Source organism: Pygocentrus nattereri, chromosome 24, assembly GCF_015220715.1.
Source record: "Pygocentrus nattereri isolate fPygNat1 chromosome 24, fPygNat1.pri, whole genome shotgun sequence".
NCBI lineage: Eukaryota > Metazoa > Chordata > Actinopteri > Characiformes > Serrasalmidae > Pygocentrus > Pygocentrus nattereri.
In genome coordinates, this window is record NC_051234.1 from 16,357,372 (window position 1) to 16,377,975 (window position 20,604).

Consider the following 20,604-nt stretch of genomic DNA (forward strand, 5'->3'; position numbering starts at 1 on the left):
GGGTTCGACGTTCAAATGTTTGCACATGGCTGTACTTCACTATTTATATAGTATTTCAGGCTAGATCTCTTACAGAATCACACCCGATTTTTGCCCTCTATATTCCAGCTGTGTATTTTCTGGGTATCAGACCAATACCATCTCTAATAGTTATGTAAAAAATTACATTTACATTTTGTTTACATTCTCTATATCTGTATTTTCAACTTTGTAATATTTCTTACAATGTTAAAACCATGACAAAAACATGGCAAAGTAAAGGATGTTTTTTCTTCCTGGATGCACAACAGTGAGTTTTTAGCTTAGAAAAATTATATGTGATTGAAACTTCAAAATCCAAAGTTCAGGTTCTGCAGTTTCACCAGAATTTCTGTTTATTTCAAAAAACTATGGGGCAGAAATAAACAATAAGAGCTATTTTAGAGCTATCAGTTTAGAACTGCTAGAAGTGGATCAAAGATAAGTGATCAAGAATGAGGGTTGATAACCATTTAATACACAACAGCACCCTGTTACTAGCATGTGCTTCAGTCATTTGTTTCATGTAATGCTTTCTTTGTAACTTTTTTTTTGTGTAAAGCAAACATGCTTTGTTCTTTTTCTAATCACAGGGCAGACTTTTTGGGTTCGGAATTGGGGCAAGGATAGAGAGACCTTCGCTGTCATCTACTAATTTTTTTTCATACACAGTTGGTTTTGACAGGCAGGCTGCAGAGTTCTGAGTCCTTAGGCTTTGATATAATTAATGTCATTTTTTAAATAACTTTTTACAGTACACAGTAAAGTTCTGGACTTCATCCTAATGCTTAACCATTTGGTCTAATCCTGTCTGCCCTTCCCAAGTGTGTTTATGGTTAAAGTGAATGTAGGCATGTCATAGAAGAGAGCTAGCTGCTGATCTTATTTTCCCTAATTTAAAGGAACAGAAAATCTTGAATACTGTGTGTCGCTGTAACATATGAGCTGGCTGCCGGCGTTCTGGTTCAACTGGCCTCTGACATTAGCTGAATGATGCGGTTACACTAGGTTTGTTTCAATCCAAATGACTAATTTAATTAGGGCTTCTTGCACTGATTGCCCTCAGTAGATCACTAACTGCATGAAGTGGACTGGAGCTTTTGGAGCCCAAGTTCATCTTTTTCTCCCAGCCACCCTTAAATGAGTGCGTCGGGGGGACTACTAGGCCCTTAAGCAGAATGACGATTTCCAGGATTTCTTATGGAGCATCTCTGGAATGTGACTGTAAAAGCGCTCACCCTTGGGGCAGGTTTGGCCTGGTCGCAGCATCTGACCCTGACTCATGATAATCTGTGGGATTCCTACCTCCAATTAATTTATTGCTGCCGCAAACCTTGAACGGATTAAGCTTTTGATAAGTCCGAATTTGTTTACGAGGTTGAAAAAACAAAGCTGTTTACAGTAAATCAGACGGAGTAGGACAAATGTACCCAAAGGCTGCTTAGCTCCAGCAAAAAGAAAACAAACTGCTTGGAAGTGACAAGATTCTCATGATGCTAATTTCTAAATTATATCATTGGATTCATGCAGATTTCACTCCCCTTTCCGCTAGGTGAGTTTGACATCAAACACAATTTTTCTCAAGAAATCTCAAACAGCTTTATTGTAGTTTGTATTACTGTTCTTAAGTCATGATGTAAAGTATGTGGTCTTATTTGCAAAGCAACGATTGAATGATTGGAGAGTTGTGAAGACACATGCTCAGATAAAACCCTATAATTGTTAGAATTATTAGCAAAATGCCTGCAACTAATTAAAACCAGTACGTAACAATCTACTTTGTTACTGTGCTAAAGTAAGTTTTTTCATGTATCAAGTATTTCCAGTTTTTGAGACTTTAATTTTCACTCTATTGTGTTTCACTAGTTATATATCTTACCTTTTAGTCAGTTACTTGTTGCAAGATTCTTTGAATAAAACTGAGAAGAATTTGATGCATTTCAAGCCAGTTGTAGCATAACTTTCACTGAATCCCTCCCCTAAACACTTAATGTCCAGTCATAACTTACCAACTGTAGAATTAAAGAAAATGTTGTAATGTTACATGGGAGATTTTTTTTAACAGATACCTGAGATCCCAGAACTTTGAGTTAAGGCTGAAATTATACACATTTCTTGAACTGAAAACACAAGAAAAAGAAAAATGCTGGATTGTTTGAATATCTCAACATTTTTTATTTAAATACTTAAGTACTTTTATACTGTACCTGAAGTAAAAATATAAATACAGCACTTTTGTGCAGTGTTTTACCAAGGTTATCTGAACTTGCACTCAAGTACTGGACTTGTGCACTTTGTCCGGCAGTGATTAAGACCAACCACTAGTTCTCAGCAATATGCCAAATATAATACTATCCAGTGTCAACTAGGGGAGGATGGTGTCCCATTTTGAGTCTTGATTTCTCTCTTTTCTCCTTTCTCTAAGGGAGTTTTTCCTTGTCACTGTCATGCTTGGACCTGGACCTTTTTAAATTATTACTTCTAAAGATACTTTGTGACAGCGACTTGTACAAGGCACTGTAGTGTGCAGTGGCAACAGGTACATCATTATTTTATGGAAAAGAATGTTAATATGGATATAATAATTGTTATCTATCAATATGAAACTGAAAATCAATAATGTGACACCAATACTGGTGTATTATTCTATTCTATTCGTTTCCAATATATCTTGAAGTTGAAGTATATATTGAAGTTTGCCTTTGTTGCAAAACAACAGAACAAAGTGGTCATTCAGAACAAACTATGGGAGCTTTGTAACCAATTCTTTTAGCATAGAGTATCACTACTCAGATATCTTGGGGTCATTAACTTAAATTTGATCAAATACCATGATATATTTGGAAAATACCATTATAACAGTAACATTTTATCAATACTGTACAGCTCTACCATCCACTGACTTGAGCGCTCTGCGATGCATGTCAGTTATTTGCCAGGTCGTTATTTGATTGAATGCGTGTTCTCAGGAAATCAGCAATTTGCTGACATTCAATTTGCAGCATAACTCTGAAACTTGCAGGAGGGCAATTAGGAGCCTAGGTGAGCGGCGAGGTCTCGCCAGTCACCTCTCACTACCAGTTAGATGCTGTCCAGCCCGAGGCCTTGTTCACCACACTCACAAAAAACACATGCGCACACTCGGCAGTGGGAAAGCCGCAGATAACAAGGAGCCATTGTTGGCCCTGAGAGACGGGTTGCGGCTACATTGCTCCAAGTTCATGGACATAGCCTATAGCTGTCAACGCTGTGCTAATTCTGGCCCTGACACCATGCAAGCATCCGGCAGGACTGAGCGTAATTAAAGGCGAAACTACAGCACTGGCCTGGCTGCTCTGTGAAATTGAAGGCTGGGAGAAGGCACTGCTTACAGGGGTTACAGTCTCTGGATGGAGAACAGAGGTGCAGGTCAGCCCTCTGCTTCACTCGGCTGCGGGGGGTTGTGGATGACTTGAACAGGCAAAAAGCTGCAAATTAGCTCACTGTGTGCACCCAGGACAAACTGAAGGCTAATGTCTCTTTTCTAATGTTTCAGTAGGTTTATTTGCCAATCATTGGTGCATTGTGGCATTGCTTTTTATGAATGGAGGCTATTACAAGGAGTCAGATGATATTAAATTTTGATGTTTTGGTAAATCATTTGTGACAAATTTTTGGAACCAATGCTAATTTTGTGAATATAATCATGAACAGGACAGTACTATGTTTATTAACATAGGACTAAAGTATTTGACCAAACATGAGCAGCAACAAGGTCCAACTAACTGATTCTTAATTTGTTTTGCTCCTGGTGATTATTCAGCAGTTTTATTGCAGTTAATGGCAGTTAATTATGTACTCCCAATTCTTACTCTCAGATGCTCTGGAAGGCTTGACGAATGAAGCAGAGCAAAGTTTAAATCCAACTGTAGAATTAAATTCAAGTGAATAAGTGAAATGTTGGAAAAAATTATACAAATAGAGCTAAAGTTCCCATTAAAGACCAAAACTCTTTCTCGCTGCTATTTGGTTTCCTTTGGCAATGTGTTAGAGCACCATGGTAAACATAATGTCTCAGGAAATGCCCCTAAGTGGTGGAAGGTACCTTACATATGTTTACTATCTAATGTCAACATTGTTTTTATTATTTTTTTTTTGGACAAAATAAAGGTATATTTTTTGTCAGTCCTGGCAAAAACTTAAATGTGAACAGTCGTATATGACTGTGTTTAATGGGTTTGCATTAATTATGTTTCCATCTGACTTTCACATTTTTAGCAGTAAAAATGTATCTACCTCAAGAGAGCATACACATTCATGTGAATTTTGGTTATTGTATTTGGTAAGTGTTGCTAAATTGTCGCTAAAATGTTTAAAATCTATTTATTTATTTTATTTTTTTATTTGATATGTCAAATAACTGGATTGAATCCTAGCTAGTAAAGGCTTTGTGAGTATGAGTACATCACAACAATCCAGTGTAATATTTGGAAAACTTCTTTGGTTAAACTGGGTATTAATATCATTATTTGGCAATTAGACTAGCAAAGAATTTTGGAAAAAAGGATTGTTATTTGCTTCCATACGTTTGACCTTTAGTGTACTTTATGTGACCATCAAGTATGAGTAAGAATCCTAAAACTAAGCAGTGTTGTCTGCTTCAGAATGACAATCTTTGCATGCGAAGGTGGGGGTGATTGCGTGTAACATTGCATTTGTAATTCTGGCAGGCTCTCTCCATGTCTTTTCTCCTATCCATTACTCAGCCTTATACCTTGGGGATGTAACTGTGTTGTCAGAGCTAATTAATACATTGTCTTCCTCCGAAGTTTTTTTTTTTTTTAATGAACAACACATTTGACAATACAGTCTACAGGAAGTCTAAAAATTGAAAGTGAAATAGTCTATTAACTATACGGGTGCAGTTCAATGAACTGGCGGGAGCAACCATGTAAAGAAATTATTGCAAAAATGTTTAGTGCCTGTGCTTTGTTGCATGAGAAGAGAAATATTGGGCCGGCCTCATATCTCAAAGGTTTTAAATAAACCTTTTTTTTTCTTCTTCTTTTTTTTAAATGACTCGGCATGGGTCATTAACTGTGTCCTGTCTCTGTTCCAACTGAGAAAAACACTGCTGCAACCTCGGCACAGGCTGAATTTTTATTCTGTCAAGTTTTTTTTTTGACTGCTTGCCCTTCAACAGCAGAGGATATGAATGGTTTTCACACACCGCATACCGTACCTCCGAGCATGTCACCAGATCGAAGGAGGATAGCGTGCCTGTGACAGTTAAATCATGGAAAAGAGAGGAGAAAAAAGTGATTATGCAATCCCTATAATGAAATGAAAACACATATTCTTGCCTTTAAGATAGGGCAGATTTAACGCTATTACCTTGTAACTGTAGGCGGCTCAAGTGTTTACCAGCAAAAGTGGTAATTAAAAACTACATCTGGGCTCAAATTAAATCTGATGTCAGTTTCTAAAAGGGAAAGAAGAGATGTCAGCTCCCCTGCAAGGCTGAGAACTGCTGCTATTAAACCTCCTTTTAGCCTTCAGAAGCCTTCCTGATATGTTGCCTATATTTAAAAGTTATTATTACTGATATATTTAATCCTGCAGCAAGAGAAAAATTATATCATCTGGGAAGTTTCCATATTTATTATATAGATGGGACTGGCAGAGGGGAAGGAGAGAGGGGGGGAGAAAAGAGCAATGAAAAAAAAGTTTCTCATGGTGAAATTTTTACATGTATCAAGCTAAGGTTTACTTAATTGGAACCTCCAGGCAACGCAGGAACCCTTTTTTAAATTCTGTGAATGTTAATATGCTAAATAATGCAAAGCTCCTGCACTTCAAGCATGAGACACACATCTGGCAGCTTACCATTTAAATTACAGATGCAAAAAAAGAAAAAGAGGGAAGGAAAGAGAGAGAGCGAGAGAGAGAGAGAGAGAGAGAGAGAGAGAGAGAGAGAGAGAAAACACTTCAAAAGTAATTTTCCAAAGGAAAGAAGAATGGTGAAATGTATTACAACTAAATTTAATTTCTTTTTCGATTTTTCATCATGTCTAATTGCGTGCACTGGAGCGATGGGGGGAAAAAAGGAAAGGTTGGGTGTAGAGATGGGGGGGGGGGGGCATATGCGTGTGAGAAAGGAGAGAAAGTTTCATCACTCATTCTCTCGTCTTCATGGCTTTGTTGTCTGTGTGAAGTCTCTAGACAGTAGAGTGCAGCACATTTACCTGCATCTTGCTAGAGTTACATCAGTTTACAGCACAGCTGGGGGGTGGGGGGCGCAAGTTCTATATGTTTTTCTGTACGTTTCTGATTATTTTAAAGCAAGATGTCATTGTGTTATGTAATTTTATTTACTATATATATTGCACTTCCTACACTGCACTGTTTGATTCATTGTAATAAAAAGGAGATGCTATAGTTATAGTGAATTTTGTATATTTGTATGTTAAACATACAAAGCAAAACAACTGAGAAGTGAAGAACCAATCAGAAAGTTGCTTCTCTTGCCCCCTCTCTCTCTCTCTCTCTCTCTCTCTCTCTCTCTCTCTCTCTCTCTTTCTCTCTCTCTTTGTTATGGCAGGTAAGAGACCCGTTAGAGACCTCCCCATCCCAGAGCCTTCGTCAGAGAAAGCCAAGCCTGGAACACACATAAAGGTGCGGCGCTATTTTTTTGGCCATCCCCCTCCTCCTTCTCCTTGCTTGCCGACTCTCCTACCTATTATCTGAGATTTGTCAAAATACATTTCACACTAACAGGTACTTGCGCTGTCTTCAAAGCCGTCTGTGATGTGCTCAACAAGCCAAAACAGTGTCGATTCTGTGAGCTCAGCAACGACGGTCTCTCTGAACACACCCTTTCCCCTGCCATCCGTGCGACTTAAGCTAAATGAATCAAAGCCCTGGCGCTGCCTGGCCTTCTTTTGAAGTGGTAATTGCACAATGGCTTCTCCTTGCTGACCTGCCGTTACAAATGCTTCCCATAGCAGGGCCTAGCACTGACACTAATGTTGTTGTTGCTGCTGTTGTTGTTGAGGACAGCTTTAGCATATCTGCCATTTCACCTCCTCCATTCATATCAGCTACAGTCCCCATCTGGTGTGCTCTTCACATCATGATTCACATAAAATATCAGAATACTTCAGTTTAAAGTCTTTAATGTGATGTGGAAGTGAAAGGTGTACCCCCTTAAACTGCTGTCTCATCAGTCTTAATATCTTGAAACGCATTACTCATTTAGTCTTAATGATTTTTCAGTAAGTATTATGGAAGTAATATAGCCACTGTATTTAACATCCAAAATGATCAATGAAACTGATGTGAGGTTTTTTTTGTTGGAACAAAACCTTGTATCTCCAAATGGTAACTTTTCAGGAGAAGGAAAAAGTCTTCTTGACATATAGTGGAAGTTAATCTGAAAAGATTGTTTTGCAATTGATTTTGGACCATTTGTATTGGTCAAATCAACCTGAAATTTTCACAGAATGTCAAGGGGAGCTGGTAATTATCAGTTATGTAAAAATGCATGCATGTTGTCATGGCAGTAACAATATATATTATTGATGACATTAAAATGATGGTAAAAGCAAAACAAATTAATTCCTTTGCACACTGTTGTCTCATGGCACCCTGCATGTACCTCTCCACTATGAACAATGCGTCTGACATCAGGGAGTGTATTTTTAACCATTTTATGTAATAACTTTGTAGTGTAGCTTTTAGTTCTTGTCACCATTGCTATGAACAACTCAGACTCTGTAAGTTTCTCTAGAATAGAACATTCACAATAACAAGACTCTGAATGACTTTAGCAAATCATTAAGATATAAACAATGTAGAAATTCAGTGGAATTTCTCCTTGAAATTTTTAGAAGCAAATTGTAAGAGTTTGGTATTCCAGTGGCAGTTTGTACTAAAACTATATTATCCACTCTGTGTTGTATTCAATGATTTAGTGCACCCATCTCTCTCTCTCTCTCTCTCTCTCTCTCTCTCTCTCTCTCTCTCACACTCACTCTCTCAGCCCAGGGCTGCAGTTGTTTTAGGCTTCCCTCACCATCAAATGTCAGCTAGTTTCAGCCAGTTGTCTAATGATGAAGTGTGCTGATCTCAAACCTGCCTGGACCTGGAGGCCAGGGATCAGGTTCCAGCCTCTGGACCTGCGCTGCAGCCTAATTAAAATGTATTTTCTCTAGGCCACTGCTTTCCCCAGAGGCAGGAAAGAAATCAAATTTGAGAATCTTCTCTTAAGATATTGCATTACATTTATTGTCAGAGTCGTTGGAGAACATGGTGCCATTTTTTTTTGTATTTCCTCCTTTCCACTCCTCTCTCCTTTTTATTGTCATCATCCTCTTCCACTTGCTCAGCATCCCAGGGTAAACGTTATTCTTTGTAATTCACTGTAGAATAATAAATATTTCTTTAGCACTCCACTGTCTGTGTTCACATGCCTCCACTGCTTTTTCTCAGGTCGGGAGAGATAAAGTAAGCATTCAAGTGTTACGGAGTGTGCGTATGTGTGTGTGCCTCATTAGCATGAAGAGCCGTGCTGTATCGTGCACTCGTAGTGATGGGCCTAAGCCCACCCAGAGGCACGGCGCTCTCCACAGGACGAAGGAACGTGAGCTGTTAGCAGGTTGACGGCTTAGCAAATAATATCAGCACATGCAGTAGCTCTTAGTGATGTTTAAAAAGCCTGTTTCACTAACTCTTCACTACAATAATGACAGTGGGATACATACCGTTGCTGCATTCTAGCTATATCCATTTAAAAGGCCAGTATAAGGGAAAACCCAGTTTTTCTCAAAAGAGTTTGATGTAAACATTGTGACCGTTTCAAAACACACAATTCACCCCACAGGGAATACAAATAATTTGTAGATAGAAAAACAGCTCATGTTGAATGTATTCTTTTTGTGATGTCACAAAGACCACTACATTTCCATATATTTACATATATCCACACATTAGCTTACATTCTTGGTTAGAGTGTCAGTCAAACTAGAGTTGTCAGTCACACATGTTGGTGTCGTAGTGTCCAAATGGTGGAGGTAGTCAAACTTTGCTTCTTTATCATACACCTGATTTCTAAAACTGTAAGGCATGCTGTTCACTATAAAATGGACAAAAATGTAACATGTAGCATACAACAGTAGTAGCTAGCATCTTAAGTGTTTTGTCCATTTTTATAGAGAAAAGTAAGCCAAACCATGTCAGAAGCTACTTAAGCAAGATCACTTGAAAATTTCAAGCAAGTGCGTGATGGTGAGGCATGCAGTTTGTATCGTGTGAAGTGATGAAGCATAAACTTTCATTACTTTGCCTTGTGGCTTCTTGCAGAAACTAAAGAAGTACACTTGGGACACCAGCAATGCCCTGGCTGATTAATTACTTTTATTGTAAGGGGAAAAATGAATAACATACATTTAAAGCACATTTTTGCAGAACTGTTGCTTTAAGAGGGCAGTTAACCATTCATACTCTGTTCTTTTCTCGTGTCAACTTTTAGTCTTCTTTCCATCCAAACTTTGATTCCATGTTGTGTGTAATCTGAATGTCATTTGGTTCTGCTGTTGATCGCTGTTTGAGGGGAGATTGCAGGATGAACTGTCGCACTGTCACTGCATTTCCCCAGATATTTTAGGGGGCAAATGTTTCCTGCTCTGATTACGACTGACATGCTCGTGTCTGTCTCCCCGATTAGGGTGGTAAACACAGGAAGGCAATCAGCAAGATAACCAGCCCGAGTGGCTCCAAGAGAGAAAGAGAGATAGGGATGAGTCTCACCGCAGAACAGCTCCAGCACTTCTCCTTCTCTATGCAGTGAGTTCCAACACAGCATGGGCAATGTGAGCATGTGTGTTTCTTGAATGTGTGCAAAAGATTCTTAAATTGTTAGTTATTTTCATTGGCATTCAATTCTATTTATTCTTCTTTAAAGTAAACAATACGGACTAACTGAAAAAATGCGTTATGTTAACGTGTTACGAACCCATATCCTACACTTTTATTCAATTAATTTTTTCCCTAGAGGTCCACTTATGATATGTGCGTGGTTTTATGTTCCAAAAAGCATCATAATTCATGACTGTTACTTATTCTTGTTTTGTGGCTTAGAGATAAATAGGCTGTTGTTATAAGACTGATACATGTAAGGGAGCTCTCTTCTGATTGGCTGTCCTTTAATGCGCATCATCAGCAGTTCAGGCTGAAACACTTCTTATAACTTCATCAAGAGTGGGCTGAGCTAAACTGCTGTAGGCTGAACAGATGGAAATTTGTAAACGTATTGACATCACAAAAACAGTGAATTAAATTTGGGCTGTTTCTGCAGCTTCGTTTCCATACATGGTTTGTTTGGACTGGTAAGTGAACAATATATTCTGAAACTTCAACAGTGTTTATACTGTGAAGTGAGGACAGTGTGGATTTCCAGTATATGGGTTCTCATTTTCATGTTATTAGAGCATTGAACTTTTTTAAAGTGTAATATTTAAAACAAAGTGTAATATTTAAAACAAAAGTTGTGTCCCATATCCAATGCTCTAGACACAAGCTAAAATGCTAGTCGTAATGTATTGATACTATATGATACAATACATGTGGAATGAGTGCAAAGATACATTAGTGACAGATAAGTTTAGCTCAGTTTGACAAAAGATTAAAACAGTGTTGAGAAACTGCTTCTCGTGTTTCTCCAAAGACCAGACCTCATGTTTGTTTGTAAACACTTTTTTTTTCTTTTACAATCCTTCAAGCTTTTTCTGCATTTGTTTGAAAACTCAGGCAGAGCCGTGAGCAGTTTCTGTACTGTTGTATTTGCCTCCTGCTCCACTGTACGTGTGGCCTGTGCTTTCTGCACCTGTAATCATTTTATTTCCTTTCAATAGCTGCTACTGTAGTGCACCTTCATCACGTGTAATCCAAGTCCAGCGGCAACAAATTACCAATTCTCTGAAATTAGGGGAGCAAGAAAGCTTCAAATCCGAAGGGAAAAAAGTGCCCATTTTCCTTTCAGAGGAACGTACACTGTTAGAGTACGGTATAATACCAGCAAAATCAAAATGAAAATGCGCACCTCTAATTCTCTCCCCCTCTTTCCCTCACTCGCGGCTTGTGCATTGAAAATATAGGAGACTGTTTTACGGAAGGCAATTTGGCCGGGCCGTTTATGAGATTTGTTTGGCTGTGGTGTTTGTCTTGGTGTGTTTTCGTTCCTGTTTTCTCATTAATATCAAATGCTGAGAGACACAATAAAAGGAAGAAAACATTTATTCGGGAAGCCTTCCTTTGCGCACTACATCAGCAGAGAGGGGGAAAAAAAGCAATTATCCACACTAGGAGGTTTTATGTGTTGTCAATGTCAGTATTACCCAGGTCCTTTCAATAAAAACACACATTGGCGCTGACAGAAAAGCAACATTTCACTTCATAGAAATTGAGAAACCGGGCATGAAATGAAATTGAACAGGTAAACGCATGCAAATGTGTGCACTTGGACCGACCTGCAGTGTTGGGAAGATCCTTGAAGACTAGAAAGAACAACGTTTTGAAATATTGGCGCTTTAAAAATAAGCCAGCACCATTAGCATCTCTTTTGGACACATTCTATGACATATGGCTATCACACTTTTTACCTGAGGACAAGAAAGTTGTATCTCTCTCTCTCTCTCTCTCTCTCTCTCTCTCTCTCTCTCTCATGCACACGCATAAGAAGGTTTGTCAGGATGTAGAGTTATACATATGTCCCATATGCTTTTTACCACTGACAGAATAAAACCCTTTTTTGTTCATTTTAATAACAGTAATGGGCCAAAATTATTCAGAATGAAATCTTACTGTATTAAATTGCATTAAAAACAACATTAAACGTTTAGAATGCTTTTTGCCTTCTCATGTAATCTTATAATTTGGCAATATGAGGTTTTATGTAGCAACTAAATATACAGTTGCATGCACATGTTTGGGCACCTCTGGTCAAATGTCATGTGTTATTGATTGAAGTGAATATAAGTTAACACATTCTTGACAGAGAACACACTTCTGCACATTTTAATGCACAATTACTGATTATTTGCTTCATTTAACATATTGGGGAACACAAAATGTTTCATATGCAAAGGTTATGCCATATTAATGTATTTTGTTTGTTTTGCATTGATCAAATAAATAGAAATTTCCTTGTAAATGTTATATTCTGTATTTTAATTTATTTTAGAGGGTGTGCTCACTTATATTCGCTTAGAAAATCAACAAAAAATGGAATTTCATTGGAGATGTTTAAACTTTTGCACATAACTATATATATGATATAACTAAAAATAAATGCTTTCATCTTTTCAGTTTAAAAAAAAAAAGAAACAAAGCTTTTGCAAATGAAAAAAGGCCTGTCTGATGATTGCCCGTATTCTCCTCTCCTCTCCTCTCCTCTCCTCTCCTCTCCTCTCCTCTCCTCTCCTCTCCTCTCTCCATGCACTTTTGAGCTCTTATGCAGAATTTCACTCTTATTCTGATGATTGAGGGATATTACTGCCATCTAGAGAATCACTGGAGACCAGACTCTAAAATGCTTATACTTGCTTTAGCCGTGTATGCAACACCTCCGTGAGCTAGTTAGCAAAGCAGCATACACTCACCATAGGCACAAGTGTGAAACAAGTAGAACTGGAATTGCTGTCTCATTCATATGCATATGATCTGGTCATAAATGTTGGAACTAAACAGGGATGCTGGCTTGTACATCTGCTTTAAAACACATAAAACAGTGAAAGATTTTCAGGCTCTTAAACTACAAGGGCCCATATATAGACCACACTCTTATACAGTATATTACACATTAGTTTCATAGTAGTTGCTGAACAGTTTGTAGTAGTTACTGAATAATACTTGATGATAATATTAACCCTGTTGTGCTGAGCACCTTGTTGGCAGTCCATTCTGAAATTTTTGTACACACTCCACATAGTAAATTGTAATTGTAACTATGTCCAGAACCGTAACTTTGTGTGTGCTATTATGTTTTCTCTCTCTGTATAAAAGAACCCCAAGGCTTCCTTTACTGTTTGGATCAGTAAGAGCTTGTTATCGATTGCTTAACAATAAAACAAAACGGGTGTTTGACTTATCTTAATATCCATGCATTTTCTTGCTCAAAAAATGCACGGATAGTTTATGACAAAACAATGGAAATGTATGAATTTTCAGCTTTATTAGATAATGTTCTTTATATGTCAAAATAAATGCAAACATAGCACTGATGAATCACATTATTAATGTTGAAGATCAGAAAACATCAAAAAGCCACATATTTGAACTGGCCTTCAATGGTTTACCACATAATAAAACTATAGTTTAAGGGCTTAGACATGGTTGTTCTGACCAGAAGTTACCTGCTCTTGACCTTTCAGTACATTGACACACTTAAGCCGGCACGATCACAGTCATTGTTTGCAAAAATAATTTGACTTTTGAACAAAAAGTAAGCTGAAAAAAGAACGAATAACTTGTGCATCAAACGGCTCCTGAGACCACAAAGTCCAACTTTTCAAGTCAGTCTCCTACCGCATGAAGAACCTATCCTGAAAACTGCACCTAGCACAAAAGCAGCAGTTAGCAGAAGCTCCTGGCGTTCACTTAAAAGACATTGAACGCTGCCTATTGCTCCAAGAGAGGATCGCATGAATGCTGCTTTATTTGAAGTTTATCTTTATGGGGCAGAATCGGTCTCTCCCTCCTCTCTCTCTCTCTCTCTCTCCCCCTCTTACTCTCTCTCTCTCTCTCTCTCTCTCTCTCTCTCGCTCTCTGTCTCACCCTAGCTTTGAGCTTCATTATCCTCCTCTCATTTTTATCCTCACTCGGATTTACATATCAAAAAGTGAGCTGTTGGTTGCTAACCTCAAATGCGACTTTGCCGAAACATCCGTGCTGGGATAATATCCGTAAACCATAAATTACAATTTCAAAGAACAAACACAATGCTCCGAAGTGCAAGTATTGACAATCACAATCAATGGAGAGAGAAATGAAAAAAGCACTTGAAAAAAAAAGAAAGGGGTGGAAAGAAGAAGGGAAAAAAAAACACGGCAGAAATGATGTTACAGGCCGCTCCCTTACGGTTGATATCTGTTTGAAGAGAACATGAAAGCCGCATGATGACCTTACACCTTACTTGAAGTGTGTGTGTGTGTGTGTGTGTGTGTGTGTGTGTGTGTGTGTGTGTGTGTGTGTGTGTGTGTGTCAGAGAGAGAGTGCGTTCTTAGCCACCTTCCTTCATCACAGCCGTAACTGAAGGAATCAAAGCAAAAGGACTCTGGTGCTTCTCATGCCAAGTGAAGGTCCGGTACTTTAGTTGGGTCCTCATTAGATACACTCTTCTTTTGGTGTTTAATGTAGCTGAACATGTGTTGATTTCTCTTGCTTTGTTAATCATGCCTTTGATCGAAGAATCTGAAACAGATTCGGCCATTAGGAGGGTTAGAGCGAAGTGAATATAGTGAATATGCTCATGTGCCAGCCTTTAGTGTCTGAATGGTGTTGTGATAAGGTCCATTCCGTGGCCCGTTTTTGTGATTGCTCTGTTTCCGAGGCAGTTTTCACCACAACTGCGGACTGCAGTCTTAATTTTTGCACAGGATTACATAAAACAGACAACATCGCACAGACTTTCAGATTTGAGGATTCAAAATAATATTTGATGTTTTTATTATACTTCAGAAGATCAGTATGTTTCAGTGCATTTCTGAAGCCTTGTGCATTATGTAGCCTTACAGAAATAAATGGATCTTCTCCTAGTTTCTGTGTCTTTGAAACATTTATGAATCATCATCGGCAGATACAGTTGTATGCAAAAGTTTGAATGCCCGTTTCAAATACTTCTTTATGGTTGATTTTCTAAGTGCAAATATGTACACATCTACAATGAATACGCTTCTGCACATTTTTATACACAATTACTCTGTATTTGCTCAGTTTTCCACTTTGGATGGACTAGAGTGGGGGACAGATAAAATGTGGCCTCTGTGAAAATCTTTGTGCATTTTAGATTGTAAGTTCAGGAAAAATTGATAGACATTATGGAGTAATATTTGCAGCAAAAGACTACATTTAAGTGTGGGCTTTGTAGATGTGTGTGTATTTCTTAGAAAATCAACAAAACGTTGTTTGACCCAAGGTGTTCAAACTTTTCCATATGACTGTATATGTACATGAAAAATATTGGATTTCGACCTACAATTCCCACATCCATGCGTCCCTAGCTTTGAAATACATAATATATAACATTTGTCTCTGTCAAAGCAAAACCTCTTATTTCTGAAATGGATGCTATTTAAGGGAAGGAACATTGTGCTTAACGTAATGTACATTAATGTAATGATTTTATACCAAGCAATTTTGGCTCATTTGTATTGGTCCACTCATCACTAAATATTCATGGAATGTAAATGAAAATAGCATTTACTTGTAAAACGTTAACAGCGCTACTTTAATTCATCAAATGCAGAATTCCGTTTGCAATTATCAGTATAACTCCACATTAACCTGATGACGATAAATATTTTTCATACAGCTATCTGCTGATAAAGATACGAATCGATATCATTGTGCCTTCCTTCCAATATATGTGGGTCATCCGTCTGAAATCCAGCATTTTTGTGTGCATATATGTCTGTGACATGTTTATGGATATATACAGGTGCTAGTGTACATGTGCGTGTGTGTGTGTGATGTGTGTGTCCATCTCAGCTGACACTCATCCCCTCTTTAGACATGTTTGTTCATTAATTAATGTGCATGTGCATTGTTAACCTGCCAACTAAATATTTTTCTTCTTTTTTTCTCGTTTTGGGGAAACCTGTTTTAATCAAACTCAGACTCACATAACAATTATATCTAATTAGCCCAATTATCAAGACTCTAATTACACTGAAATATACCCCCTAAATCTCATATCAATTATATCTGTGACTTTTCCTGTTATAAAAAGGGAAAAACGGAGACGATAAGGCTTGATGGAGGGGCCTTTGTTGCCTCAAGAGAACGAGCGATGTTGCCACTATCTTCACACTCATTCTCCTTTTTTCTCCTCTGCTAACGGAAAACGTCTGATATATTAAGACACATGCTCCACTTATTACTCTTTTAAAGAGGCTACACTAATTCTCTCGGTCTGTATGAAAATGACACTTTGTTTTCACACATCCATTTTTATGTAGAAATTGCCTTTACCTTTTAGAATAATTTGTTCCTGAAATATGTTTGCTTTTTAATGCATCTCTCAAATTCAAATTGTGTAGGTTTTTATTGCAGTGGGTTACAGTTGATGAATGTTTTTGATTAGGCCCAACAAACGTGCCAACTGCACTGAATACTGTAATAACAGACTTCTCAAGTATTTTTGTGCATTTGGACATCAGCATTAAATTAATCAACTGGATGCAGGGCATTGGATTTATTCTGTAAACATGTTTGAATGGATGTGGGCCCATTGTTTGATATCTGCTAAAATAAAAACTGTGCTATAATTGTAAGTGGTTAGGTGCACAGTGACCTATTTTTATCTTGATCAGACACACTCTCTCTCTCTGTCTCTCTCTCTCTCTCTCTCTCTCTCACACACACGCACACACACACTCACACAAACACACTCAAACACACACACACACTGACACAAACACGCACTCACGCACATACACACACACACGCACACACACGCGCACACGCACACAGACACACACACACAACTACACACACATGCACACACACTCACACAAACACGCACTCACGCACACACATGCACACACCCACACACACACACACACGCACGCACACAACTACCCACACATGCACACACACTCACACAAACTCACACACACACACACACACACACATATGTAGACACACACACACTCACGCACACACACACACACGCATGCTCACGCACACACACACACAAACACACACACGCAGACACACACATGCGGACACACACACTCACACAAACACTCAAACACACACATGCAGACACACACTCTCACATGGACTTGGAACTGTGAAACATTCTTCTGTGCTTTTTAGTCAACAGCTGAGCACTTTTTCACTAGGTTACTTGCGCACTCTTAATAACAGTGATCAGATCTGTGAAATTCCACTTTCAAAACAAGCATTGCTCATGTGAGGCTAAATAGTAATTAAACAATGTAATTGTCAATACCTTCTGAAAGATGCCTCGGTGAGCTTCATTATTGTGTAGTCTACCATTTTCTGTCTCTGATATCTAGACTGCTCTGCTCTCTCAGTACAAAGAGCATGCAGATTTATATTGGGTGATTTCTTGTTTCCTTCACTTCATCAAGCTATTGTCACACTATTAAGAACAATGATCAGATCTGTAAAATTCCACTTTCAAAACAAGCATTGCACATGAGGCTACACAGTAACAAGGTAATGTTAAATACAGCATCATCTTTTGGTGTTGTCATATTGTCATGCTTTCAACAGCATTTCAGTAACAGTTTTCTGTCCTTCAACCTCCAGTTTAATCTACTCTTCTGTGAACAAACCTTCCCAAATGACTTTGTTTACATCTTAATGATTTAAGTATGCCAGAATTTTTACACATTTTGAAAAGGGATCCCAATTATCTTACTTAGACAGATTCTGCTTTTAGAGCAGAAATTCCCCTAGTCATTCTTGTGTGTCTGAAACTGGCTGTCTGACTCCACTATGAGAACCCTTGTACCTCCTCATGAGTCAAAGGGTAATCAATGCTGATTTAATACATGGGGTAGTTGGGGTAGTTGTGACTAGAGAGTAGTGTAGAGTCACCTCAGGCATCTCAAAGTCCTTTCCTGTGCTGAGAGGCAGGAAGAGGAGAGCAGAGCAACCTGTGGCCCCTGGGAACCAAAACTGTCCACACAGACCTATATACACACACACACTTGCACATGTTAGTTTCCCCTTTGCCAGTGTAGATGCCCTTTGACTTTGTTAAAATCAGTATTGTCAGATATGACAGCCGTTTGGTCATAGTGCCACATACAGGCCATCGTGGGGAGGGGGCTGAGTGCGTGTGTGTGAATGTGAGCATTTTCCCACAGCCTCTCCATGTAACTCCTTTGAGATAATCAGGTGCCTGGTGCAATGCTAGGTCATGGTTGCTCAAAAAAGAGAAGAAAAGAAAAACAGACTCACTCTTTTTCCCTTTTTTCCTCTTTTCTTGTCAACTCCAGTAACATGACACACTAATCGCAAGAGATCTTACTAGTGATAAACAGCTCGATTATATTGGTAGTGTTTCCTTCCAGATTCTCCATATGTAAACAGGCATATTTCAACTGTTTTCACTGCAGTGTCTGGGGGGAAAAAAAATGATGGACATGCTGTATTTATGCGATGTGGTTCCAGCACAAACACGCTGTACACTTTTAAGTCATGCTTTCTTCCTGTGTAAATAAATTAGTTTGATTTGCCCCCGCCCCAGAATGGCAGTAGCAGTAGACCCTCCTAGTGGATAACTGACAGGCCCTAACAGGCAATTTGATCTGCTGTTTGAAATATCTGTGAAGCCAAGTATGACATAACTGCCATTAAACTGAAACTGTTTTTAGTCATTTGCTTTAGTTTTCTCAAGCCCTTAGTGCTACACTCGTGTTTTGCAGAAAAACACTTTCATTCATGCTTGACTTGCTTACGGATTGACAGCATGTGTATTTGTCAAACAGTACAAAAAAAAGTCCTGGGACCAAACTTGATTTCTAAGTGAAGGTTTCGTACAACATCAGAAAGGCATAAGAAGCTTTCCCACTTACTGAATTTCTGCATGTATATCAGGTGAATTAATAATTTAATGAAGTTTATATTTTAATGCGATTCAGTTAACTGACTGCAAACCTAGTATGCCAGCTTTTTCAGATATGTGTTCTAAAGCATCCTACAGATGTAACTGAAGTATCCTGCAGATGTAATACAAATGTCCTACAGATATGATATATGTATCTTACAGATATAATACAAGTATCCTATAAATTGGTGGTATTTCATTATAAGATTCCTTAAGATATGAATGTACAGTCATGTCTCCTGAAGTCTTTGCTAGATTATATCAGAAAGTTCTTTTTAACCCTTCAGATGTTTACACCCCCTACCCTGACTAAATCCTGGCATCCATTAGTTCTAGGTTTTAGATTCCAGTACAGAGAACATGCAAATGTATATTGGATGATTACTTGTTTCCTTCACTTAATCAAGCTACTGATGAAACCTGGCACTCGCACGCTGGGAGCAGTCCAGCATACAGCCTGTTAAAGGTCAGAGTGAAGCTTTATTTAGTGGTTCTGGAGAGCAACCTGCTCATAATGCAGTACTTTAGTTCTCAGTGCGGACCCCAGGTGCGTGAAAATGCCGATGTTTCCACTGGGTTTACGAAGCTCCACAGATCCGGCCGTTTCCACGTTATAATCCCTGTGGAGAGACACAATCAGCACATAAACATGTTGCACTGCCTTTTAATAGGCTACCATCATGCACATTCACCATTGGCCTTCAGCGAGAGTGTGAGCAAGGTAAGAAGCCAAAAACACTGGAAAAAGGAAGCTTTGCTTGCGTGTGTTTTCTGCACACACCTCTCTGCTCGCCCAAACCCACATTAGTAGTCCCGTGCTTTTATAGAGACCCTGGCACTTGCCTCATAAGTAAGAACCTCAGTGCATTAAAAAAAGAAGCAGTTAGCTATTAGTCATACAAGGCCTGCTAATTTTGATACTCTGTATTAGCTTAGATTGCTTTAGCTCTCATCTCTGCTGCACTCTCAGCTGCAAATAATTCGGGTAATTTGGCAGTGGCTGAAGTCTAGTTGTAATTATCAGATTATTCCAATTGTGTAGCTGACTCAGAGAGTAATAATTGGCTTTTACTGCCCCCAAAATCCCAACTCTCCCTTTTTCTCAATGAAATAAGTTTATGTGCATCTTTACTGTGCCAGAGCAATGGAAAATGCTTGCTTGTAAAGGGGCTTGATGTTGCAGGCCTGGAAAACATGCAACAGAAAAGTAAATTAGATGAAATGCAAAATACCTGTAATGTGTATGAGTGAGCCAATGCTCTCATTCCAAAAGAAAAATATCAAAAATATCCATTATCAACCTCCTGTGTCAGGGTAGATAGTTTAAAGAGTGCCAGGGGGCGCTGTGAATTAGCTACACCTTGGGTCATTTCCGATTAGCTCTTAATATGTGCTGTAATAGAATTGTGCGAATGGGATCATTTAAAATTTGGATATTAAATAACAAAAAGTTCCTGGTTTTTTTTTGTTTTTGTTTTTTTCTTCAGGAGCCCCAAAAAAGTGATGAGGCTTCATTCCAGCTGTTTGCAAAGCATTCTTAGTCTAGAACACTGTGCAGTATCTGTACATAACATACGCTGAAGCTATTCCAAAGTTTACTAGAATATTCTATACAGGGTCTCATGAGTGTGTATAATTACATTATTAGGCTCTTAATCAACCATGCTTATCTTTCGTTCATTCATGTTGAGTGGGTTGTGTTCAGTTCTTTGAATTATTGTTATTGTGTCTAGAGAATGTTCATACTG

At 38.5% G+C, this 20,604-nt stretch overlaps 1 protein-coding gene across 1 annotated transcript in view; it reads left to right on the forward strand.

The window, feature by feature from the left end:
- The window catches only part of ofcc1 (orofacial cleft 1 candidate 1), a 119,465-nt gene that overhangs the window by 35,489 nt on the left and 63,372 nt on the right, over positions 1-20,604 (forward strand). The window contains exons 12-13 of the mRNA XM_037533795.1: positions 6,599-6,672; positions 9,722-9,840. Of these exons, the coding sequence (XP_037389692.1) occupies positions 6,599-6,672; positions 9,722-9,840 (193 nt within the window). The remainder of the gene's footprint in view (positions 1-6,598; positions 6,673-9,721; positions 9,841-20,604) is intronic.